Source organism: Ochlerotatus camptorhynchus, unplaced genomic scaffold (assembly GCF_037179485.1).
Source record: "Ochlerotatus camptorhynchus isolate MF236.1 unplaced genomic scaffold, CSIRO-AGI_Acam_v1.1 ptg000357l, whole genome shotgun sequence".
Classification (NCBI taxonomy): domain Eukaryota; kingdom Metazoa; phylum Arthropoda; class Insecta; order Diptera; family Culicidae; genus Ochlerotatus; species Ochlerotatus camptorhynchus.
The window spans coordinates 4,527,180-4,553,762 of NW_027040845.1; the positions used below are offsets into that span (position 1 = coordinate 4,527,180).

The following is a 26,583-nucleotide window of genomic DNA, read 5'->3' on the forward strand; positions in this document are numbered from 1 at the left end:
TTCAAGAATGATTTTTCAAAAGGACGTTTCTTTAAGATTCAAACATCAATTTGTCGAAACGCTTAGCACCGACGAACCGACGTGACAGCTCATACAAACTACTTTCAAATACGTTAAACACTACCAACATCTACTCATCCGATCGCGTCATACCATGAGCAAGGACACGAACCCACGTATAATTTATATTGCCTTGGTTTGCGTCTCACCTCGTTTGACAGATCTGATCGCTCGTTTGAAAGTTCGAATCACTCGTCCGACAATTCGAATTGTGCACAAACGAAATGCTCCTGTGGCATGTCGGTTCGTCAGTGCTCTTAGAGCTCTGCATCGCAAACTAACACCTAACATAGGTAGCTTTCATCCATACAAATTCAAATTTCATCTGTTTTCATCGTATCTCCGTTTCCATCGTAGAACATCGACAAATGTCTTTCCAATAAACATAGGTACATCATTTTAGACTTTATTTGCCAAACACATAAATATAATTCAAGACATTCAAGACATGAAGAAACGGGCTCAAATCGAATTATTCACATACCCACCCATCGGCGAAGACACGTCAGGCGATTGATGCTGTTGCGGATGTGCCAAGGCCATCATCGGTGCCGTAGCAACGGCAGCGGCAGCAGCTTGCAATAGCGACACGGAATGCTGTTGATTCAAGTCTGACGACTGTTGCTGGTGCTGGTGCGACGTTGCCGACGACGGTTGCGGTTCCTGTTTCAGCTCATGCTTCCGGTGTGTCTTCATGTGCGTCTGCAGCGCCACCGACTGAATGAAACGCTTGCCGCAGACTTTACACTCGTGCGGTTTTTCGCCGGTGTGGGTCATGACGTGGTGCTTCAGGGTTTCCGCCTTGCCAAACGAACGATCACAGTACGTGCAGTTGTATGCTTTGATGCCACAATGGACAATCTTGATGTGGCGGCTCATGTTGCCTGCGCGGATTTTGTAAGGAGAGAGCATTCATTTAGATTCGTTTGAGGATGCGAACAACAAACTTACCGATGTTGGAAAAGACCTGAGCGCACACGTGGCAGGTGAATTGCTTCTCCTTGGTGTGATAGTTCATGTGGACCTTTAACTCGTGACGGGTGGTCTTCTTCAGACCGCAGTAAGGGCAAACGTGATTTCTAACGCCCTGTAAAATAAGAATCTCTTTGATAAGTTGAAAACGGATCTTTGCCCCAGAGATTACGCACCTCATGTCTCATGGTATGTTCTTTCAGCTTATGCGCCGTCGGAAGTTTCTTGTTACAAACCTGGCATTGGAACGGCATTTCTCCAGAATGGATGTAGTTATGTTTCTGTAAAAACAAAATCAACATTTAAACTATTTTTTTTAGCATTCTACCTAGTCATTACCTTGAGTGCTCCGGCAGTAGAGAACGTCTTTCCACACTGATCGCAAACGACGCGCTTCGGTTCCGGTTGGATAAAGTTCGGATCGTGTCGCTTCCGGTGGTTATTCAATCCCTGCTTGGTGGAATAACTCGATCCACATTCGGGAAAGTCGCACGTGAACTCGTTCTTCACGTCCGAGTGCTTCCGGTTCATATGCAGCTTAAGGTTGTAAAATTTATGAAACTCTTTACCGCACAAATTGCACACGGCCGCCTTCAATCCCTGATGGGTTCGCAAATGGCCCTGCAGTCGCTCGTCGGTTCGGAACTTTTTCTCGCACAAGTTGCAACCCAAAAGCACCTCCTTTGGACCATCTCCCTTTTTCTTCTTCTTCCTTTTCTTTTTCTTCGGTTCCTTGTAATCGTCGGCACTTGCATTGTCCAAGTCTGATAGAAGCTCGGTGTTTAGTTCCTGATCGGAAGTCTCATCTTTTACCTTCGTATGGTTATCTTCTTCGTAGTCGTCGTCGTCGTCGTCGTCATCATCGTCGTCGTCTTCGTCATCATTGAGAATATCGTCCTTAAATTGCACTTCTTCACAATCGTCCTCATGGGTATCCAAACTTTCCACCTTCAAAGGCCCTACCAGTGGTTTACATTCTACCATCACAATGTCCGCATGGTCGAGATCGATTTCTGTTTTCTATAAAACCGATAATATTTGAGCAACATATCCCGAGAAACATAATGCATTCATGCTTACAATTTCCGTGAGCTTATAGTGAACCTGTAGACAAACTGACCGGAAACGGTTGTACTCCAGCAGCTTCAAGTGGCAATCATCGCAGATTCTCTGCCGGTTGGGATCTTCGTCTGGTGTCAGCTGAAACACACGCCCAGAACCAGTCATTTAGATATACTTCTTTTGAAACCCATTTTACACGTAGATACGTACCCTAATCGATGTGAGATTGAAGTAGATATCGAAATATTTTTGCAAGCTCTCCCTTAGGTGGCTCTGGTCACCGGGATAATCGCCGCATGCCCGGCACATAGCCATTTTCACTTGCGCTCACGATTCACCACTTATTCGCACTGACAAATCTTTAGTTAAGCAACAATTAAATCACTTAAAATTAAAAAAAATCCGTGGATTTTTTTTTATCAAAACAAATTAATGATTCCAACCCGCAGCATAAATTTTGACAACGAAGCATAAACAATCGCTCATATTATAAAATCAAAACGTCATGTTGCGCGAGAAGAAACCAATGGTATGAGCCTTAAGGTCGAAAAGTTTATTCCGGGAAAAATGTTTTTCTGATGATTTTTCCCCCGGAAAACTGTTGGTTGGCCTCAAGATCCGCGAACCCGTTTTGGATCCGATCCATTTGACAGTTTGATCCATGAACTAACTGTCAAAGCTCTCGCTCTATGTTTTTTATTATTAGAGTCACTTTAACACTCTTGGGTCATTCGTTACTTGCCCGGGGATGAGATTTGAACTCGTGGTTTTGGCGTCAAGGAACGTGTGTAAAGGAACGTTAGTTTTTTCGGCCGGTGATCTTTGCCGTAAAATACGCTCATCACGCAATAACGTTGCTGTTTTGATACAAAACAAATGGGGCTAGGGGCGTCTGTGGGGGTTTGGTGAAAAAGTTTGTACCAGTGGCGTCGCGTCCACATGTGCAACCTGTGCACGACACAAGTGTAAATGCGTTTAGATTTTTTATAGATTTTATAGCTGTACTTCTTTACTCCAGACCACAAGTGACCATGAATACACTATTTTATAGCGTGGCTCAATTCAATCTTCGACCTTGGTTTGCTTCAAAAAGGATTAAATTCAGTTCGGATGGTCTGCCTAATCCCTAATGCATTTATTTCTAAGCATGTCGATATCACTACCATGACAAAACTCGTTAAATAGTGTACCTAAAACGCCTAAAACCGAGCTTTTTTGGGTGGCAAGTTTGTGAATGGTCAAATGCCTGATGTAAGCCAAGCAGACCTTCTATCACCTCTTGAAACATACCACAAATTTTCCACAATACATGGCGGTTTGCACCACTAGTTGTAATTCAAACTTTCAGCAGTCACGCGTCAAACGGGAGCAACACGGAAACAGCAGTCTGGTACACGCTATTTCAAAACTACCCAAATTTGGGTAGAATCCACCCAGATCCGTCAAAACTGAACCTACCCAAAAATGGGTAAACTGTGTTGGGAGTGACAAGTTGACAAATGAACAACGTCGATCGGATTGATGTCAATGTTGTTCATTTGTCAACTTGTCACTCCCAACACAGTTTACCCATTTTTGGGTAGGTTCAGTTTTGACGGATCTGGGTGGATTCTACCCAAATTTGGGTAGTTTTGAAATAGCGTGTACGCTTTGGACGTGTATCATACTTGCAGACCGGTATGAATGTGTGAGTTTAAATTAATAGAACATTTGTGAAAACTGGGTGCCCAAAGCGTGCATTTCTCGCTGTGCACTTGGATATCTGATTGCAGGCAAAGAGAGTAAAGCTGGGTTTAGACAGGGCAAGTCAATTGATCAAGTCAGTTGAATTCAACTGACTTGAACGCGAATTGAACGTGTAAACCATGCCATTCAACTGACTTGATCAACTCACTTGAATTGAAAAAAGTTGAACCAGGCTCAACTTTTCAAGTCAATTGAATTCAACTGAGTTGATCATTTGACTTGCCTAGTCTAAACCCAGCATAATGGAGAAAGAGAGCGCAAAAGCTCGCTCTAAAGGCCACGCACATTAGATCCGGATCGGAAGCGTTGCGGCAAAGTGAGAGCTAAATCTATTGTCTAACTGTCAAATTTACGTCAACGCAGTGCAAACGGATCTAATGCGGGTGGCCCTTAATTCACTTGTCAGTTATAAATCTCTCAATTACCGATGGTTGCGCCGGTGCGCCTGTCAAAACTTATGAGCTTCCCCAGGTTCATTCTGATAGTATTGTTCTGATGAATTAAGAGTTAATTAATAAGTTTGCTACCCAGAGGACTTCATTAATTTTCTCTAGATATTGACACTGTTTTGTAGCAAAAAATGTTTTCGGAAGTTTTTGACGGATATTCTTCATTACACTTCAGTCGAAAGAGTTAGCCTTGTGATAAAAACGAGAATCTGTTAAATTTTGCAATTCCTCCTAGTTCGGTTAGCGTGAAAAGGGCCATACAAATTTTGTTGTTGTAGCTGTAAGGCCCTTCAAATGTTACGTTAGGTAGTGATTAATATAGTAATTGAGAATATGTCCCTCGAATTCATGGAGCACTGCAAAATAAAAACAAAACTAATATGTGGTGGTAAACTATAACGAACAAAGTTTGGTGAACAGGTAAACAAATGAGGCACGCGACGCCTCTGGTTTGTACGTTTGTATTTTCCGGTTTTAGCAATCGAGACCCTCACAGGTTTCATCCTCAAGTACATGTCCCCACCGGAGCTGGTAGCCGGAAGGCATATCCACTCGCTTGCTCTAAGCATCTGGATGCCCAGTACTACGGTAGCAAGATCCTGGCAAATTTCATGACCATTTCAAAGAAAAAAGTGCCCTGCAGAAAGCCATGTGAGTGATTTAAGAAAATAGCCAACACTTTAATGAACTGGTAGAAAACGAGATCATTTCCTTATTTAAATATTGCATCCATTTAGGGCCCTCCCTTAGCTCAGTCGGTAAAGGCGCAGCTACAAAGCAAAACCATGCTGGAGGTGGCTGGGTTCGATTCCCGGTCCGGTCTAGGAATTTTTCGGGTTGGAAAATTTCTCGACTTCCCTGGGCATAGAGTATACACTGATAAAATTTCAAAGATTGTTTTTATGTGTCCCACACATGAATTTTTGTAATGTGATCCTCGATGTGATCAACAAATGATATTTATGTGTCGGACACATACTTAATATGTGTACACATAGAAGCCATGTGTAACCACACATACTATTCATTTGACTCATAAATTTCATTTGTGCATCTAGGTGGATTATGTTTATGTGTGGTCACATGAAAATCATGTGGAATTTGACATGGAAATTCGTCAATAAAAATGTGTGGAATTGTATTAGTGTATGATTGTAATTGCCACACAATTATACTAATGCAGAAATAGTACATGCATCGAAAGCTCTCAATTAATAACTGTGGAAGTGCATCTAGAACACTAAGTTGAGAGCACGCTATAAGCTAATATGCGATATGCAATAAGCTTGAAATGCGAAGAAGAAAGATCCATTTATTTTCTTCATTCATTGTTTTCGTTTCGTTATCGAACTGACATTTGCATGGTCAGATTTCAAAACTATATGCCCTACAAATTTTGTTTTCGTCACAAATTAGATCAGATCCCAAAGCAAACCAGAGTAGCTCGGAGCATCTATGAATAAAAGAAGTACTCATATGAAAGCCGTCTTCCCCCTCGGGTGCCTTGGTGGACCGTCCTGTCCACAACATTTAATGATTCATATTATAATGGAATGAAAGTTAAGAAGAAAAAATAAAAGAAATATCTCACCCGATAGGTTGCAAAAAAACCCATGATATCACGTTGATAACGATGATTTCAAAGAGCTCCCATAGATATGCTGCCGCTACATCTTCAACCGGTGTTTAAAACAGCGCCTTTTGTTCCTCACAGCAGTGAAAATCCCCATCAACCGCGAAACACACTCTAGCTGCTCCATCTAGAGAGGCAATAGAAATGTGTCGAATTTTTTGAGTGTATCAGTTGACTTATACATTTTATGAATAATCAGCAATAGAAATTTGCCAAAAGGTGTAAGGAGATTTCTATCCAGAAACACTTTCCGATACCCAAAAACACAAGAAACACAATCAACAGAGGCACAAGGTGGCAGACTGACTTACCCTCTGGACTTTCTGCTATGTTGTCAGGTGTCCATATTCAATCATTAGTTAACGGGTGTTAGAGGGTCACAATCGACAATGTTCAGGCAATCTTTCAATGCGTGGTAAATCGCACCGGGAAAAATCATATATACTCATCCCGAGTAACAATTTTGGATTTATCATAGTCTTGTAGGTTATAATTTGGTCTCGAAGCATCCTTTAAAGCTTTATAAAACTTGCAATGGTACTCGGCAATTTTTGCGTTGTTTCTACTAGCTTAAAGAGTAAATTTTTAGAAACTCTTTTGGTGTCATTAGAACAAAAGTGTTTGAATTCTTTTGCTACAGTTTTCCGAGTAAAGTAGTTCTACTATAAAACCTGAGCGATACATATCCTGTTACGAAGCTACTTGAAGACAGAGAAGCAGATTCATGCAAATAAAAAAAAAAAGTTCGACCTCAAACTCCTTGAATGCCCGCATTCAAATGTTCGACACCGGACCAGTGGTGGAAAAGTTCGCGATAACTTACTATGACTCGCGAAATTTTCCCATGGTGAATTTCGTTAAATATCGCAAACTTTTCCAACACTGCACCGGATACAAACAACAAACTAAAAAAATAAATCATGATGCTTGGTCCAGAGATAAATTAAAATTTAATTAATTAATTATGTTACACAAGTTTAGTCAAGACATCGTATTGTTGTGGTTAATGCAGTCACCGGGCGGTCCCTTGTTTCAGCGTGAGAGTATTCGTGAACGAGAAGAATATATAGGATAAATGTCAGTCGAATTGTCAGACGATACAAATGTCAAATGTAGAATTGCTTTGTCATTATCTGGTGAATCGAGTGCAACATTATATATTATTACGTAAATATTATACTACAGTAAATTAGTACCTTTTATTTGATTTATATTCTTGTTTCTAGACTGGATAAGAGAAAATTGAATTCTTTATTTGTTACATTCATTGGTACATTGTGTAAGGAGACTAAATGTAAGAAAACATGAATTTATATTGTTGCTATCCTAACCTTAAATAAATTTACAGCTTTGAGCTATCTTGATCGGGAACACAGACGAGTTGCTTTGAAGACCTCCGAAACAATTTCAACATAATCTCAAAGATTTATAGAATACCGAGAATGGAGAAATCGTTTGTTCGTCAGACTCGTTCCAAGACCAAGGCTGCCAAACAGTCTAATCTCTTCGGTGAAGAACATCTTAGTACTTCTGAACACGATCTGGACCTGACAGAGGATGGATTTATGCCTTCGATGATCGATTTTGAGCACGGACAGGATCTTGATTGTGCTGTATGTGATCAACCCAACAATGCAGAATTGTATATGGTCCAATGCGGAGGATGCAAGCGTTGGAACCATTTTTCGTGCGCGAGGGTGGATACGAATACTGTCTATTCGAAGGAGTTTTGCTGTGCGGAGTGTTCGTCGAAGAGAGTACCAGAGCGATCAGCTAGGTCGGGATCTGGTCGATCGAGTGCTACAAGCGGTCGTAGGTCCCACATTGACCGTGAAATCCAACGTCTGGAGGACGAGAGGCGAGCTGAAGAGCAGGTAGAACAGGAGCGGATACAGCAGGAGAAGTTGCTGATTGAGAAAGCCGCTAAGGAGAAACTGGAGCGGGAAAAGCAGTTCATAGCTAGAAAGCACGAGTTGCTCCGCCAGCAGGACGATGACATTGAGAGCTTTGTGAGTCGTCGTAGTAGCAGTAGTAGTATACTAAAGGTGGAGAAATGGGTTGAGCAGCATATTTCCCGCACCGGCGCCGTCGGTGGTAGTGAGAAAGAAAACATTCCAGAGTCGGTCGAACCACAAGAGTCTATCCCTGTTGGTTCGTCTACTCCGTTGGGTGGTAGCGCAATCACTGCTGGAAATCAGCAACCAGCTGCTGACGAGCAACGGGCATCTGTACCCCGTACGATCGAGAGCATCACTATTGGTGACAGTCCGGAGGAAGATCTCCCCAAGTTGCATTTGGTAAACATTCAACCATACACGCGGCTTTTGGAGGAGTCAGGACCAAACTTTCCAAGTATTGAACTGACCTTGAAGCGACCGAATACCGGTGCGAACCCGAAGATCATCGGAAAGTTAACGAACCCTATCTCTCGCCCTACCCCCTTTGAAAAATGGACGCGTGAGACAAATGAACTTCAAAAGCGTGGCAAAGCGGAACTGCAGCAAGCATACGACGAGAAGAAGGAATTAGAGAATCGATTACACGAAATTGAATCGAACTTGAAACGGCAACGTCACATGGAACTAGAACACCAGCAGGAGAACGAATTGAGGCGAAGGCGAGAAATAGAACTTGTAAACCGACTGAATCGACTGGAGGAGCAGCGTGCAGGAGAGCGGCAACAGCTACAGGAAGTGGAAAACGCATTGAAAAGACAACTAGAGGATAGTCAGCAACGATATCAGGCACTGGAAACCAAACGGCGGCAAGAACATGCTGCGCGAGAAGAAGAGCTACGGCGACTTAAAGAACGAGAGCAGCAGCTTGCTCAGCAACTGGAATCGGTTCTTCTACGAGAGAAAATCGGACATCCATCACATGCAGCATTACCGGAGTCCACGGGAAGTGGTACATCTCTGGCGTCCATGGTGAGTGATTCTCGATTTCATAGTTTCGAAGCAGATTCTGTAGCGTATGCGGATAGAAAGACACCTTGTCCTAGTGTCATTAGTACGGTGGGTAGAGCAGGAACACCTTGCACTTTTACCATAAATCGAGAGATAGGGCCGACAAATGTAACGCAGTTTAATCAATACCACCCTCCAGGGTTAGACAATTTCGGTAGGACTAATTTCTTGAATGCCCAATACGGACCTACGCGTCAACAGCTAGCAGCTAGACAGGTGATCCCAAAGGAACTCCCCACGTTTTCTGGGGATCCTACTGAATGGCCTCTCTTTGTAAGTAGTTACCAGCATTCAACAGATGCATGTGGCTATTCAGACTCGGAAAATTTGCTGCGTCTACAACGTTCGTTGAAAGGAATCGCAAAGGAGTCGGTGAGCAGCTTTCTGCTACACCCATCGACAGTACCTCAAATTATGTCAACTCTACAGACCTTGTATGGGAGGCCCGAGCAAATCGTGCATCACATGGTGACCAAAGTTCGTGCCACTCCCGCACCAAGAGCGGACAAGCTGGAAACTCTAATCCAGTTTGGTCTAGTTGTCCAAAATCTGTGTGGACATCTACAAGCGATTGGAATGGAAAATCACCTTTCCAACCCCATTCTACTACAAGAGCTCGTCGATAAACTTCCAGCCAACATCAAATTCAGCTGGGCACTGTACCAGGAGCAACAGCCGATTGTCAACTTGAGGACGTTTGGCGAATATATGGGAAGAGTCACGACCGCTACTAGTGGAATAACTAATGTTTGTCCGATTTCAAAGCATCAGAAAGATGAAAAACCTAAGGCGAAGGAAAAAGCATATGTGAACACACATACTACGTACGAAAAGAAGAAGCAAGGATCATCTGCCAGTCTTCCTAAAGGTGATCAACGGGTAGAGTCATCGAACATAAAGCGCAACGAAAGCGATACAAAAAAGGAATGTCCGTTGTGCAAATCGCATGACCACATCGCAGAGAAGTGCGTCGAGTTCAAGAAGCTCTCAGTGAACGAACGCTGGAAAGTGGTGAAGGAAAAGAAACTCTGTCGGAGATGTCTGATCGCACACACTCGCTGGCCATGTGAAGGCGAAGTTTGTGGAGTAAACGAATGTCAGAAACGTCACCATCGGCTACTTCATTACGACCCTAAGCCGGAACAGCCTTTGACTACTACGAATGCCACTGTCACTGTCCACCGACAACCAGTTACGTCGACCTTATTCAAAATACTACCGGTCACGTTGTACGGCAAGACAGGCACTATCGACACTTACGCATTTCTTGACGATGGATCATCTACAACTCTCCTAGAGCAATCAATAGCTGACGAACTTGGGGTCGATGGCAAGGTGCAATCCTTGTGCATGCAGTGGACCAGCGGAATCAACAAGAAAGTGGCTACAACTCAAATCGTTAAGCTAGGTATTTCGGAACCTGGGAGTAGAAAGGTGTATCAGTTATCAGAAGTCTACACAGTTGAGAACTTGGGGCTTCCGGAACAATCGATTGATGTAGATGAGTTAGCTAAACAGTACAAGCACCTACAACGTTTACCGGTGAAGAGTTTCCAGAGGGCTACGCCAGGACTGCTGATTGGAGTAAATAATATTCATCTACTAAATACTGCCAAAATACGTGAAGGGAAGGAGCAAGAGCCTATTGCTGCAAAAACTCGCATCGGATGGGTTGTTTGCGGTTGTCTGCGTGGTGAAGAGAATCAGTTTCTACATCGTCAGATGCACATTTGTGCGGAATTAACCGAGCTCGATCTACATAATTACGTTCGAGAATTCTTCTCGGTGGAAAGCATAGGTGTCGCCGTTGCACCGAATTTGGAAGGCAAGGATGATCAACGGGCGCGCTTGATCCTTGAAGGAACGACGATACGGAAGACGGACGGAAAATTCGAGACAGGGCTGCTGTGGAAACAAGACGATTTCGAGTTCCCTGACAGCCGACCGATGGCCGAGCGACGACTGAAATGTCTCGAGCGGCGCCTGGAGAGGGATCCGAAGCTGTATGACAGCGTGCGTCAACAGATAGCAGATTACGAGTTTAAAGGGTACATCCACGTAGTGACCGATGAAGAAAGGGCTAAGTTTGATCCACGCCGTACTTGGTACTTGCCGCTTGGGGTAGTCTTAAATCCCAATAAACCTGGCAAAGTGCGCGTGATATGGGACGCGGCCGCCAAAGTAAATGGTATGTCGTTGAACACGATGTTACTAAAGGGACCGGATCTGCTGACCCCGCAAATGAGCGTAACGTTCAAATTCCGTGAACGAGAAGTGGCGATGTCTGGGGATATTCAGGAAATGTTTTTGCAAGTCGGGATCAGAGAAGAAGATCGAAGTGCACTTTTATTCGTTTTCCGTAACTCCCCATCTCAGCCCATGGTCACTATGGCGTCTGACGTTGCTATATTCGGGGCAACCTGTTCGCCAGCACAGTCTCAATATGTAAAGAATCTGAATGCGGCGGAGCACGAGCAAGAATATCCACAGGCGGCTGCGGCAATTAAGAATAAGCATTACGTCGACGACTATCTCGACAGTGTCGACACAGAAGAAGAGGCGGTTGAGTTGGCATTGGCAGTAGCGGAAGTGCATCAAAAAGCAGGCTTTCATATTCGGAATTGGGTGTCAAACAGGTGCAAGGTTCTGGAAGCTATTGGAGAGATCAATCCAGCAACAGTGAAGAACCTAACGATGAACAGTCAGAGTGGTTTTGAGCGATTGCTGGGGATATCGTGGTTGCCCGGTGAAGACGTCTTCTGCTTTAAACTTGGCGTACAAGGAGAGCTTCAAGAACTAGCAAAAGGTGATAGAGTACCCACCAAACGGATGATGCTCAGTTTCTTAATGAGAATTTACGATCCATTAGGGTTGGTGGGTTCGCTGGTGATCCAGGGAAAAATATTAATACAGGACGTGTGGAAAACAAACGTGGAATGGGATCAACAGATCCCTGAAGAACTTGTTGGGCGTTGGAAGGCGTGGCTGCAAGTGCTGAAGGAGTTGGAAAACGTGAAAATCCAGCGATGTTACTTTCCTAGGTACGATCCTAACTGCTACGATTCATTGGAGCTTCATATCTTTGTGGATGGTAGCGCACAAGCATATTCTGCAGTCGCTTACTTTCGCGTACGTGACCGAGGGCAGATACGATGCTCTCTGGTTGCGTCCAAAACAAAGGTTGCCCCACTGCAGCTTTTGTCGACCCCCCGTATTGAGCTGCAGGCGGCGGTAATTGGCACACGGTTGCGTAAAACAATAGAAGAAGGTCATTCCGTCAAAATCAAGCGAACGTATTTCTGGAGCGATTCAAGTACAGTTGTCTCTTGGATTAGATCGGACACCCGACGTTACCGACAATATGTAGCTTTTCGCGTCAATGAGATCCTGAGTTTGTCGAAAGTTGACGAGTGGCAATGGTTAGGAACGAAGATTAACGTAGCAGACGAGGCAACAAAATGGGGGAAAGGCCCGAACTGCAAACCAGATAGCAGGTGGATGCGTGGACCAGCGTTCTTGTATGAAGAGAAGGATGACTGGCCGAGAGATAGGTTGGAGTTACTGGATGAAACTGTGGAAGAACTACGTCCAGCATACGTGTGCAGCCATATGTTGATAGTTCCAGTGGTTGATGTAGATCGTTTCTCGAAGTACGAGCGACTACTACGTAGTGTCGCGTACGTACATCATTTTTACGACGTCATGCTGCAACGGGCAAGAAATGGACTTCGTGATCACTCAGGAGTATTGACATGTGATGATTTGCAGAAAGCTGAACGAATTTTGTGGCGTATTGCGTAATCGGAACATTATCCAGATGAGGTGGCGACATTGAAACGTAACATGGATGCGGGGCCAGAACAGCGGAAACCGTTGGACAAAAATAGTCCGATTACGAAACTGACTCCACAGCTCGATGAACATGGAGTTCTACGATTCAGTAGCCGACTCGCAGCAGCTGAATACGTCAGATACCAGATATCCTATTATCCTACCAAGACAACATCAGATCACTAAATTGCTTTTGGATTGGTACCATCGTAAATTCCGACACGCGAACAACGAAACTATCGTTAATGAAGTCAGGCAGAAATTCTATATCCCGAAGTTACGAATTGAAGTACGTTCTGCAGCTCGTCGCTGCCAATGGTGTCGTGTCTATAAAGTTAGACCTGTACCTCCAAAAATGGGACAACTTCCAAGGGTTCGAGTCACGCCATTCTTACGACCATTTACATTTGTAGGGATCGATTACTTTGGGCCCTACTACGTAAAGGTAGGACGCAACTCGGTCAAACGCTGGGTTGTTTTGTTTACGTGTCTCACTATCCGCGCAATACATATGGAGGTAGCCCACGGTTTAACAACTGATTCGTGTAAGAAGGCCATTCGGCGATTTGTCGCCCGAAGAGGAGCTCCGCAAGAAATATATACTGATAATGGCACGAATTTTGTAGGTGCTAGCAGGGAGCTTCAAAACGAGTTGCGATCGATTAATACTACGATGAGCAGTACGTTTACGGACGCGAATACCAAGTGGAGGTTCAACCCCCCAGCAGCACCTCATATGGGTGGCTGTTGGGAGCGAATGGTTCGATCCGTGAAAACTGCATTAGGATCGTTACCAACAGCGCGAAAGCTGGATGACGAGGGGTTCGTGACGCTGCTGGCTGAAGCAGAACACATGGTCAACTCGCGACCGCTAACGTTTGTACCACTGGAACATGAGCAACAGGAGTCTTTAACCCCGAATCATTTTTTGATGCTGAGTTCTAGTGGAGTGCGTCAAGCGGTCAAAACCCCCGTGAACACAAAGAAGGCTTTGGCAGAGGGATGGACTTTAATCCAACATATGATGGACATATTTTGGCAGCGATGGATTGTCGAGTACCTACCGGTTATTTCCCGACGCAGCAAATGGTTCCAAGATGTAGCACCGGTAAAGGAAGGAATGTTAGTGGTGATAGCTGGTGAAGGGAACCGTAATGGTTGGGTACGAGGTCGAGTGATCCGAACTTATCTAGGTAAGGATGGAATAGCACGTAAAGCGGACGTAGAGACATCTAGCGGTGTGTTAAATAGACCTGTGAACAAACTAGCGGTACTTGATGTAGTTCCAGTTGGTGACGCCGAAAAGGATCTTGTGCGTCACGGTGGGGAGGATGTTGTGGTTAATGCAGTCACCGGGCGGTCCCTTGTTTCAGCGTGAGAGTATTCGTGAACGAGAAGAATATATAGGATAAATGTCAGTCGAATTGTCAGACGATACAAATGTCAAATGTAGAATTGCTTTGTCATTATCTGGTGAATCGAGTGCAACATTATATATTATTACGTAAATATTATACTACAGTAAATTAGTACCTTTTATTTGATTTATATTCTTGTTTCTAGACTGCATAAGAGAAAATTGAATTCTTTATTTGTTACATTCATTGGTACATTGTGTAAGGAGACTAAATGTAAGAAAACATGAATTTATATTGTTGCTATCCTAACCTTAAATAAATTTACAGCTTTGAGCTATCTTGATCGGGAACACAGACGAGTTGCTTTGAAGACCTCCGAAACAATTTCAACAGTATAATACCTTGGTTATTCTGTTAAACATTAAGATCGGAATTCATACCTCTCACGCCAACATCATGAATTCAAATCTAACCGGGATATGACACGAATGATCCAAAAGTGTTTATACAAATTAAAAAAAAAACTGTAAGGGACAGCCCTATGGGGTTGTACGCAGTGCTGACGTAGGACTACGTGGTCTTATATAATAAATCTTATTTGTTAACTGCAGCAGGAGCTTGTGCTTTGTGGAGGGATAGGAATTTGAGCAGGGTTCTCTCTGTTTATACTATTTAGTATGACGCGCTTGGCATAGATGGCCCACAGCAACTTATGAAGAGCTACTGATTCCGATCAATAGCGGTACGGCTTCTTCCTTCTTCTATGGATGCTCATGTGTACTGGAAAACAATGTTCAGCGCCATGCGCCAAAAGCACTGCTGCTGATGCCAACGACCAGACACCACCACACACGGTGATTGGAACTGAATCCGATCAGCGGTTGTGGGCAGCCATGATAGCTAGCTGCATGTGGGGAGCCTTTCGTTGTGTACTGGAGAACACCACCACTCACCACGCGGTGATTGAATAAACACCGTTTGGTGAGACCGGATGGAATCAGGGGGTAAGTCACTCTGTCACCTTGTGTTAACACCCACAAAAACACACTCCGACCAGGGTCTGGAGCAAGCTTGACATCAAAGAGGCCTTCTTGCAAATGAAACTCGATGATGAATCCAAAGATGTTACCACCTTCATCACAGGACGAGGATTGTTCCGGTTCAAACGGTTGCCATTTGGGTTGGTGACGGCTCCGGAGCTCTTCCAAAAAGCGATGGATGAGATTTTGTCAGGATGCGAGGGAGTAGCTTGGTACCTCGACGACGTCATCATCGAAGGCAAAGATATGGAGGAACATGATGTTCGCCTAAATGAGGTAATGTAACAAGTTTTGTTTTGATAATAAAAGTGAATGAAGTAACATCGAATTTGTATTACTTTAATTTGTGATGATTCCTTGCTAGATAAATGTACTGTTTCAGGTGTTGTCCCGTTTCAAAAGTCGCAATGTCGCCCTCAATTGGGAAAAATGTCAGTTTAGAGGCACCGAGTTAGAGTATCTTGGACACAGAATCAGCGATAAAGGGATCAGGCCATCGGATTCGAAGATACGAGCTTTGCTATCATTCCGGGAGCCTAAAAATGAACAGGAGCTCCGCAGTTTCCTTGGGTTGGCGAACTACATGAACAAGTTCATACCTAATTTGGCAACCACAGATCAACCGCTACGGAAGTTGTTAGCAAAGGACGTCAAATTTGAATGGTCAAAGGAACAGGATGACTCTTTTAATGAGATAAAAGCGGTTTTAAGCAATGCTCAAAATTTGGGATTCTATAGATTAGAAGACCGAACTGCCGTTATTGCGGATGCAAGTCCGCATAGGCTTGGGGCACTGCTGGTTCAGTTCAACAAGGATAACGAACATCGTGTGGTCAGTTTTGCCTCCAAATCGCTGACCAAAACGGAGCGTAGGTACTGCCAGACGGAGAAAGAGGCGCTGGCTATCGTCTGGGCAGTAGAGCGTTTTCAGTTTTATTTGCTAGGGAGAAGTTTCGATATCATGACTGATTGCAAAGCGCTATCGTTTTTGTTTGCAAAACGTTCCAGGCCCTGCGCGCGAATCGAACGCTGGGTTTTGAGGCTGCAAACGTTTGACTACAGAGTTATACCAACAATCAATACGAAACTAACGATTTTAAATTGGCTCACTACTTGACTAGCCTATTGGTCCCAAGCAAACGATTAACGTACCCCATCCTAGTCGAAATTCTACTACTATACAATGTTTGTTTTGATTCGCTATGAAAGTTTGGCAGATAAAATGAGGGGTTATTGGTTTTTCCTATGTTTCGAGGGGTGAATCGATTAGCTTGGGACCGATAGAGTACCAGAGCTGAGCCAAAAAGTTGAGCACGTTATTTCGGGACCTTCTAGTCTTAGAGTTACCTCTATGGTTATACATATCGCTGGTAAGAAAAATGTGGCTGATTCTCTTTCCCGCCTAGCTGTACTAGAACCCAGACCATTTGACGCGAATGAAGAGATAGTGGTTCAAGAAATAACGATATCTGCTCTTTCTTCGACAGCGCTCACGTGGAATGATATCAAAGAAGCTTCACAATCAGACTCTGAAATCAAGAACATATTAGAACAGCTGTTCAATGGTACGCAAGATAACCTGCCAATTGAATATCGGGTGCTGACAAATGAGCTGTGTCAGTTTGAAGATGTTTTGCTTAGAGGAGATCGTATTGTAGTGCCAAAATCCCTTACACACTAAGATTTTTTTACAGTATACCGTAATTTTTTACCGAATATGGAACAGCTGAACATTCGGTAATCTATTCGGTATTTTTTTTTTTATTTACAATCCGTTCGGTAAATTTTGTTCACTTTGTGAGCTGTCAAAATGTACGGACCAGGACTGTAAATTTTGCTGAATGATCGGTGAAGTTTGCAATATAGCGTTCGGTATAATTTTTACCGAATGACTGTACTTAATTTGCCTGAATTAATCATTAATAACATAATTTTTATTGATTAATTAATCATTTATTTGACTAATCATTTATTTATTATCTATAAACATACATTTTCATCGTGCGTCCGTATATAAAGTAAGAACCTGACCGTGGTTAGCGACCCAGTAGCGAACCGTGCACAAATTCGCTTTTTGCTGTTGGGGACGAGGTTTGTGTGTGAGATTTGGCCATTTAATGTCCATGTCGTCTGAAAGCAATTTGTCCAAGAAATGAAGAAGCATTATATAATTTATACTTTCGATGTAAATTGGACGGATTATAGGAAAAAAGTAACGTCTTACTATTCACTAAGGATAGCTAAAGAACACTCAACTTCAAAATGACAGCAAAGCTTTACAGTGTGAAGTTTGCAAATCTGTTCTGTATTTTTTACAAAAGTCTGGTACATTACTGCTGTTTGTTTTTGCAAAAGATTATATTTACAGCACATTCGTCACAATGTTTACAGTATTGCGGAATTGTAGCAATTTACGATTTAGATCAGTAATTTTGATTTACAGTTTTCGGTAGATTTCTATAAATTACGGAAATTCAGCAGTTTTGATTGCGGAAAATTGGTAAATCAATACTTTTACAAAGTTTTCGGTAAAATTTATATTTTACAGAACGAATCCAGCAAAAAAAAGTACCGAACAAGATTTAAGAAATTTGGTGTGTAGAAATAGGGTTTTGTCTTATGCTCATGATGGTCACCCTGGAATATCGATGATGAAGAACGATTTGAGGTCAAATGTGTGGTGGCCGAAAATGGATTCCGATGTGGAGAAATACGTAAAAAGCTGCAGAGGTTGCACGCTTGTGGCAGCCCCAGATCCACCAGAAGCAATGACCCGTAGCCAGCTTCCGTCTTATCCATGGCATACTTTGGCCGTTGATTTCCTTGGTCCATTACCGGAGGGACAAAGTTTGTTTGTGGTCATTGATTATTACCATAGAGGTAACTCTAAGACCACTGGGTCCCGAAGAAAATCATTATTATTTTTGGCTCACTCAGTACCAGAACAACGGTCCCAAGCAGTCCCAAGCTATTTCACTCACCCCTGCATGTTCTGCATGAATCCACACACCCCTGATGTTATCTGTCAAACTTTCATAGCGAATCAAAACAAACATAGTGTAGTAATAGAATTTCAACTAGAATAGGGTACGTTAATCGTTTGCTTGGGACCAATAGGCTACTAAAGTGGTGAGCCAATTTAAAATCGTTAGTTTCGTATTGATTGTTGTGGACACCCTGCACTGAGAAATTTTTTGGCCTAAAATCAGTGTGTTGAGTGACCACCCCTTGGGTGCAGGCAGCAGTGTGCGCATAATAAACGTCAAAAAGCTCTATTAACTGATAAATTTCTGGTAGCTTTATAGAACCCCTAATTTTATCTGTCAAACTTTCATTGCGAATCAAAACAAACATAGTGTAGTACTAGAATTTCAACTAGAATGGGATACGTTACGTAAATCGATGTACTTGGGACCAATAACCCGGAAAAAAATAACCGTACAATTACCATAAAATAAAATACAGTTACAACGAAATCTGTTGTCAACAATCTATCTTATTTTACGTATATTGCACAAGAAATTTTAACATATTGTTATTACAATAGGTGTACAATATGTCCCATATTGTTAGGATTTTCATCAATAGAACAACATTACAATTAATGGTAAATGGCTCAAGTTAGTTCGGAAAAAAGTGAGTTTTGTATGGTTAAGATCCATTAAGATACATAACAACCCGCTTGTTCTTTTGTAGATTTCCGCATTTACCATAGATTATACAGTATATCAAGAGCAAATTTTCATTATGTTGAAAGTAACATTCGCACCGATCCGAGAAAAATAACGGTTTGTTTTGATGACCGAAAAGTTATTCCTATTTCCAATTAAACGCATATAATCTCATAGTAATAGCAATGTTTAACATATTAAGCAGGGTTTTAATCATACAAAGCATATCGCTAGCTTTCATGCTATAAAATACAGGGTTTTGAGTCAAAAGGTATCATACGTCGTTTGGTGGCCCCTAATGTTACTTAAGTTAACGTGTATTTACCAGGATATTCGGGAGAATTATCAATCACGTCTCCATCATTTTATGACCACCGAAGTCATCTTAGCAACAAACAGTTCGATTTATTCACTTTAATAATGAGAAAGCGAAACGACGAACGTACACTTTTCACAGGGTTATCTGCGCTGTTACTTAAGACAAACGGCATCTCCATAGAAATCGAGTGACTTAAGTAACATCGAAAAATATTTTGATCGGAAGGTGATTACGTCAAAAAGCAATTTGACTGGTAAATAAATTTAAAAATGGGATGAGATCCCATATTCGGACAGTATATAATGTAATCCCTAATAAAAATAACCATAAAAGAGAGGTTAACGACGTGTTCGGGGTATCATCCAAACCATTTGTGGGATAGTTTACCCATCCGCGATACAGTTCGTTTATGGTATTTGTTTATTAGGGATAGCAGGACCTTCGATTGACACTGATTGCTCAACTTTGTTTACCTTTGTTACTTTCGACGTAATGAAAATTTGCTCTTGATATATTAAATAGTACGATTTATTGTGAATACAATAAATTCTATTGTATGGTTACAATACATTTCATTGCACTTCTATCGTTCTTTTTTATTGGGAGGTTACCCTAATAAAAAATAACCATAAACGAACGATAACCCAAATCATTGGACTATTCCACAAATGGTTTGGATGATACCCAGAACACGTTGTTAAGCAAATTAACCATACAATTTTTATTAGGGTAGTCAAGTATAAAGCCCTACAGTAAAAGTATGGACGTCTGTCAAAAGTTGTTCCAATCGAACCGTCAAAATGCACCGCTTTGCTCGATTGGAACAGCTTTTTTCAGTTTTGTGGTGACAGTCATCCATACTTTTACTGTAGGGCAGTCAAGTAGTGCCAAAAGTAACCATTTGCTCATTTATGGACGACCCTTATTATGTTGACCTAATTGAATTTCGACCATTCCGTCCTGCTCCGCTGTCCGTCACATCCAAATATGTGACATCCAAATAAATATGTCGTTCCTTTCGTTCCTCCGCTGTTCAAATGGATGACGGAGTTGACGTCACACTCCATCAACCATTCAAACAGTGGGAGAACGAAAGAGACGAAGAATTCACACTGCCTCACCTGTTTACATTATTTACATTGCCGCGCACGCCGCATCACTGAAACAAATCGACATGTATCGTTTATTGGGTCCATCTTATAACATTGCAATGTCAGCAGATTTATCCATTCTATGTGATGATTGATAGATTCCATCGGATTATCACTTAAAAACTATGACTGCGATATGGAATGATTTATATCGTAATTTCACATACTTAGTACTTGATAAAACTTTGCTTCGAACAGTGTTAGCGATAGGTAAGATGTATATGAATATTGTCTGATATATTTCATGGTGAAAAACTGTTGATATGTCATGGGTAGGAACAGACATCTAGAAACTAATGGAAAATCATATAAGTTTGCACTATGAGAAAATTCAGTAAAATATACCTGTTTTCATGATGAATATTGCTCACTAAAAGATATATCTTATAAGATAATCATGTATATTTTATTGGAGTTGCTTTTAACGATTTTTGACGTTTGTTGATATGTCACGTGCAAACAGACATGTAGAAACTATTGGACTGTCATTTAACTTTGCAGTATAGGAAAACATGTATATCTAATTGAAATAGCTTCCTTTGATTTTTGAGGTTTAAAGATTGTAAACAGATCTATCCCAATCATTATATAGTCATATAGATGTGCCTTTTAAGAAATCCAACAGCAAACATTTGTTTTGGCCGAGGTTTTGGCATGGCTTTCCGGGATGAATATCGCTCCCAATAAAAACATCTTACATGATTGTTCTTTGTGAATTATTGAAACAATTTTCAACGATGTTATCATACACTCATTAAAATGATTAGTCGAACTAAATATTGCTAGCATAAATGATACTGTATTGAATAATCTTTGTTTGTCATTGTTCCATAAGATAAGGGGTTCCGGAAAAGAATGTATTGAGATTGAAAAAATGGGCATGATTCTACTGCAATATTTACTTTGCTAAAATTCTAATTGTAAGCCTTCTACACGGCTAATTCAGATTTCAGCACTAGTACTCGAACTCCATGAACCAGTTCCCTGAACTCATATAATGTAGTCGTTGTTTTATTGCACACAGGAGCATTAAGCAAGATTTGAATACACGACACCACCGAAACGGAGCATAAATTTGTCAGTGCTATTTTTCTTCACTCTAGCAAAACGAGCATAACGTTGCACTACATTCCATGTCGGGAGAGCTGTTCTTACTTCATGCTAATTGAACGAGCTCAATCTTGAAGTCAGCCGTGTCCCAGTGGAATCGAGCGCAAACACCGAAAGCATCACACTTCAACAGTTCTTGATCGAATCCCAAATCAGCTACAATAAAAAAAGACACAACTGTGAAAGCTCCCCACTGCGAGATGTTTATTTTTCGATTTATTTTTAGAAATCGATTAAATATATGTGTCAAAAGAAGAAGTAAATTTCATGTGGTTTTCACATAAACTTTACTTCGATTGATTTATGACACATATATTATGTTGTGGTGAAAAGTAAAGCTTATGCTTATGGGTTTCAAATCCATTTCAGTTAATTATTATAATTTGACCGATTTTCATTTATCATATGACGATCATATAAAAGTTACCAAATTATCAGCATTGTAAATGTATCAGATATTCATATAGAATTTATCTGACACATTTTCAATCATATAATTTTCATTGGATTATCTTATAGCGCAAATTTATTAGACTTCCACATAACAGGAATATGTCATATTGGCTCAGTGCACATGTTTTTGTTTGTCTATAGAATGTTTTGATCGAGGTTTTTCGATTCGCGTGTACGAAAAATCGCAAGAGTCGCGTGTTTTCCTCTTGGTTCTCCTAAATATAATCGCGTAAAATCGAAGTTAACTTTTCCAATATTCTCCACTAAAAGCAATGGAAGAAGAGTCGGCCGCCGATCGTGGTGCAAATCACTTAAAAAATCGCAGCAAGAAGCGCAAATCGGCCAACAAGCGGTTCCTTCAAAATGCCAAAGGTTTCGGTCGGAAGAACAGCTTTGGCCGTGGCGCCGAACTGGAACAGGATGAGTACAATTATTTCGTGGAAATTTTGGGAGCCCTAGGGCAGGTTGCGGACAACGAGGAACGCTCGACGATGGCGAACAATGTATACGAGCAGGCCAAAGGGAAGGAGATTAAGGTTTCCTCGAACCAGTTGAGCAGCCGGGTGTTGGATAATCTGCTAGGTTTCACGGACGAAGCAACGTTGGAGCATGTGATGGAGGTTTTCGGGGAAAACTTTCGAGTGGTGTGTTGTGACCGGTTTGCGTCGCACGTGCTGCAGAAGGCGCTGTTTGTGGCGGTGGTGAGATGTGTGGCGGAGTTGCAGCCAAAGCTAGAAGAGGAGGGCGAGAGTTCCTCGAGTAAGAAGCAAAAGTCGGAGGTGGGACGCGAGATGGAGTACAATTTGAAGGAGGAGTTTAGTGCCGATCACCGGAAGGCGTGCGGAAAGTTTGTGAAAAAGGTGGGCAAGTTCCTATTGAATAACCTGGAGGAGTTTGTGTGGGATGCGTTCGGGAACTATGTGATTCGGCAGTGCGTGTTGAACCTGGCCGGGATCGCGGAAATAAAGATGGGGAAAGGAGAAGTAGCGGAAGTGAGGAAGCTGACAGTTCCAGATAAATGGATGAAGCTGATTAATGAATTCAGTGCCCGCTTGTTGGCGTGGCCACAGTTTACGGATTTTCCGTACAACGAATTTACATCAATTCTGTTGCAGAACGTGTTGACGGCTTTGGAGCGCAGTGAGGATAAGTATCAGCTGCAGTTGATTGGCGAAAAGCTTATGAGCGAGAGTTTCCTTTTGGAGGTAGCTGCTGAGGAGGGGGAAGAAGATGCGGAGGAATCAGAGCCCGACGATAAATTGAAGCTCCCCAAAGTATTCCAGCAAGACAGTTCAATCCGACTTTTAGAGGTTTTGCTGGTCGTTTCCGAGCCGGAATTCTTCAAGGATCAGTTGTACAAGAAGCTTTTCCAGGGGAAAATTGTCGGCCTCAGCCGATTGCGTGCCACCAATTTTGCAGTTCAGAAGCTGCTCGATAACCTGTCCGATAAGCATATTTTGGAGCATATATTCTCCGAGCTGGATGAGGGAGTGGAGGAAATTCTCCAGCTGGGCCACACGGGGGTTGTCGCATCCCTAGCAAAATCCTGTGCGCGTCTTTCGTGCCAGCAGGGAAAGTTTATCAAACTGTTGTTGGATGCTTTGCATTGCTCGGAAGCGAATGGTGAGAAGTTGCTAACTTCCATCCTGAAATTGATGCCGCCGGAAGTGGTTGCCAAACAGGAAACTGCACAAATCAATCTTCACGGTTCGATTATCTTTCAATCGGTTCTGGATTTCAACAAACCCATCAAGCTGGTTTCGGCCATCCTGGATACGAAGAGCGACCAGCTGGCCAAGATCTTTACCGATCCGAAGGGGTCGTTTGTCGTAAACGCCTTCGTCCGATCCAAGTTCGTCGGAGAGAAATCCCGGGATAAGCTGATCCGGCACATGGAAGGATGCTATATGGATTTGGCGCTTTCGTCGCACGGATCGCGGGTGCTGGAGTTGCTGTACGAAGCGGCTAGCCCGTCCCAGAAGGAATCGATCGTCAAGGAACTTTCTGAACGGGTGGCGCAGCTGAACAGCAAACCCTGGGGAGCGATCATCAACCGTAAGCTGCTGGTCGATACCTACCGGAAGAATCCGACCCAGTGGAAGAACGCCTCCAAGACGGGCGGCGACAAAGTGGGTCGAATGTTCGACAAGCTGATCGACGGCGATGGTGGCGGAAAGAAACGTAAGTGAATTTAATATACTTTATTTACATTCGATTCAGATGCTTCATCATTAGATAGAAACGAAAGATGGCCCTACTACCTAATCACTGTAGATAGTTCATTGAGCAGAAGCGAACCGTACTGTAGGTTAGAGCGGGGGATTGGTCTCTGCTACCGGTTCCATCTTTTCCATTCTGAAATTTAATTCCGGATCTTCGTAAACCACACTTGGGGCTCGGGCAGCGGTCGCTATTGCCGTCGACAGATTATGGCTTTTCATGTGTCGCTTCAGGTGGTCACTTTTACCGAAGGCACGCTCACACACCTGGCAGACGTACGGTTTCATGCCGAGATGAACGATCTTAACGTGGCGGTTGAGGTTTCCTGAAAAGAAAATTTTGTAATCACCCTTTTATGTATGTAAAACTGGCTAACCCCATCTTACCGATATTGCTGAACTCCGTGGCGCAGATATCGCACGGGTACGTGCGCCCCTTAGCGTGAACATTGTTTATGTGCGTCCGCAACTCGTGCATCGTCGTCTTCCTCAGTCCACAGTACGAGCACGTGTGATTCTTTATGCCCTCGTGCCGCATCGTATGTTCCTTCAACTTATGCGAAGTCGGAAACTTCTTCCCACAGGTTCCGCAAATGAACGGCATCTCGTTCGGCGTGTGAATGAACTTGTGCTTCTTCAGTGCCCCGTTGGTGGTGAACGTCTTACCGCAGGTGTCGCAAATAAACACAGTCGTCTCCGGTACCACATAGTTGGGATCGTGAGTGCGCACCCAGTGCCTCTTCAGTCCCTGACGGGTAGCGAACGTCTGACCACAGCCGGAAAACTCACACGGTATTGAAATTTTACTTTCCGTATGCTTCTGGATGTGATGCGTTTTAAGGTTGTTCCACTTGGCGAAATCCTTTCCGCAAAGCTCGCACTCGAACGGTTTCAGCCCATCGTGGGTCCTTTTATGAGCGTTGAGTCTCAGCATGACCCTGAACTTCCTCGGACACTGGTCGCAGCTGTAGACAGGGATGCGGGTTTTCGATTTCTGATTTTTCAAGCTACCATACTTCGCACGCTGCTTCTTTGGCTTTGCTTCATCGCTCTCGTCATCTGAATTGACTTTACATTTAACCACCAGCCCTTGCAGCGGCTTGTTGTCATCTTCATCATCGTCTTCATTGTCGTCGTCGGACATACCACTGGAATCGGATTTATGTGAGTCATCCATCTGTCCCGGTTCACATTTAACGACTTGTGTTATATCCTGATCACTATCATTCTCAGGCTGTTCCAATTTCTGCGAATTTAAACATGTATTCAAAATCAGATGCTTGATATGATTGCATTATGTTAAACAACTTACCACATTAAGCAGTCGCCAGTGAACCTGAAGGCATACGTTTCGGAACCGATCGAAATCCTGAAGTTTTCCTATGCAAACGTTGCATACTTTCAACTCATGAAGGTCCTTCTCGTCATCCAGCTGGAAGTATTTCGTTGTAGTGAAATAGAAATATCTTTATATCCTTTTGAACCTTCTGAGGACTCACCTTGATCGCCGTAAGTTGTGAATACATTTGAAGGTAGTCTTCTAGCGCTTCGCAGTCGGCATCGATGGACAAACTTACACCACAGACGCGGCAAATCCGTATGGCCATGTTGGAATGATTTATTTAAAATCCTGAATCCTAAAAAAAAATAGTGATCGGGCAAATTTTTTTTTATTTCTCGGATCTATGTAAACAACGATGGAACCCGAAGAGTAAACAAACATCGCATTTTGACGTTTGTGCAACCCGATGTAAATTATACAAGGTCTGGCCCCAATGAATTGGATTACCGAGGTAAAGCAATCGGTTAAGTTGTGTGAGTGAAACCCCTGTACGATACATGCAATTAGTGACGTCACTAATAAGGTGATCCAAGAGACCCGGGACGGGACTTGACAATCCAGCTTCTCACTCTTCTTAATGTTTTTGATGAATGTCCGTCGAAAATTAGTACATGGTGTTTGACGGAGTTGACCAATGATGCCAGGATTGCAAAATGATTTTTCTATTTTAATTTTAATTTGATTCGGAGTTTCTACCGCAGTTTAGCACCTTGTCATCATTTTTGCTTAACACAATAAAAACAACCATAAACAAACAATAATATCCATCTCTTAAAACACGCCGTGGACCCTATTTTCCAACTTTCCTTTCGCAAATATAAACTATTAACAACGCCATTGACGTCACCATTGGTTCCGGCATCACTGCCAGTCAGATTGATGCGATCCCTCTATCCTTTTTATTCCACGATTGCTACTGTCAAATCGACCAATCAACAACTGGCTCGAATTTGACAGCAAATTGGCTCGAAATCGCTACCCGATTGTCAAGTCCCGTCCCAGCAAGAGACGTTTCTCAGTGGAACTGACAGCTAGAAATCAAGAGTGTGTGAGTGATCTGGTGTTAATGGTGCTGAATGTAAATATAAACAAAGCAGAAATTCATATGAGAGTGAACTCGACAGTGAGCATGCATAAGGGCGAATACGCGATGATCGATTCTCTTCATCGATTTTCTCTTTGCATTGCTACAGCTAAGCGA

At 42.6% G+C, this 26,583-nt stretch overlaps 2 protein-coding genes across 2 annotated transcripts; one reads left to right on the plus strand and one right to left on the minus strand.

The window, feature by feature from the left end:
• Positions 1-478: 478 nt before the first annotated feature.
• On the minus strand, positions 479-25,666 carry LOC135709342 (uncharacterized). Its single transcript, XM_065231648.1, has 12 exons — positions 25,540-25,666; positions 25,353-25,472; positions 24,428-25,286; positions 24,138-24,366; positions 23,900-23,971; positions 23,629-23,825; positions 2,305-2,420; positions 2,113-2,232; positions 1,372-2,052; positions 1,209-1,313; positions 1,012-1,147; positions 479-944 (listed from the first exon to the last, which is right to left on the minus strand). The coding sequence occupies exons 1-12, from the start codon at positions 25,645-25,647 to the stop codon at positions 523-525; spliced, it is 3,165 nt and encodes a 1,054-aa protein (XP_065087720.1). The 5' UTR covers positions 25,648-25,666; the 3' UTR covers positions 479-522.
• Positions 21,981-24,044, plus strand: LOC135709236 (nucleolar protein 9). The gene has a single exon (XM_065231512.1). It carries the CDS (start codon positions 22,094-22,096, stop codon positions 24,008-24,010), a length of 1,917 nt encoding a protein of 638 aa, XP_065087584.1. The 5' UTR covers positions 21,981-22,093; the 3' UTR covers positions 24,011-24,044.
• Positions 25,667-26,583: the final 917 nt, after the last annotated feature.

Bases quoted from the DNA above. Each gene is read 5' to 3' on its own strand.
- LOC135709236 (XM_065231512.1), top strand. From the start codon at position 22,094: ATGGAAGAAGAGTCGGCCGCCGATCGTGGTGCAAATCACTTAAAAAAT.
- LOC135709342 (XM_065231648.1), bottom strand. From the start codon at position 25,647: ATGGCCATACGGATTTGCCGCGTCTGTGGTGTAAGTTTGTCCATCGAT. The intron at 2,053-2,112 runs GTAAGCATGAAT...TCGGTTTTATAG, and splicing joins ACTATAAGCTCACGGAAATT to AAAACAGAAATCGATCTCGA. The intron at 945-1,011 runs GTAAGTTTGTTG...AAATCCGCGCAG, and splicing joins TCAGGTCTTTTCCAACATCG to GCAACATGAGCCGCCACATC.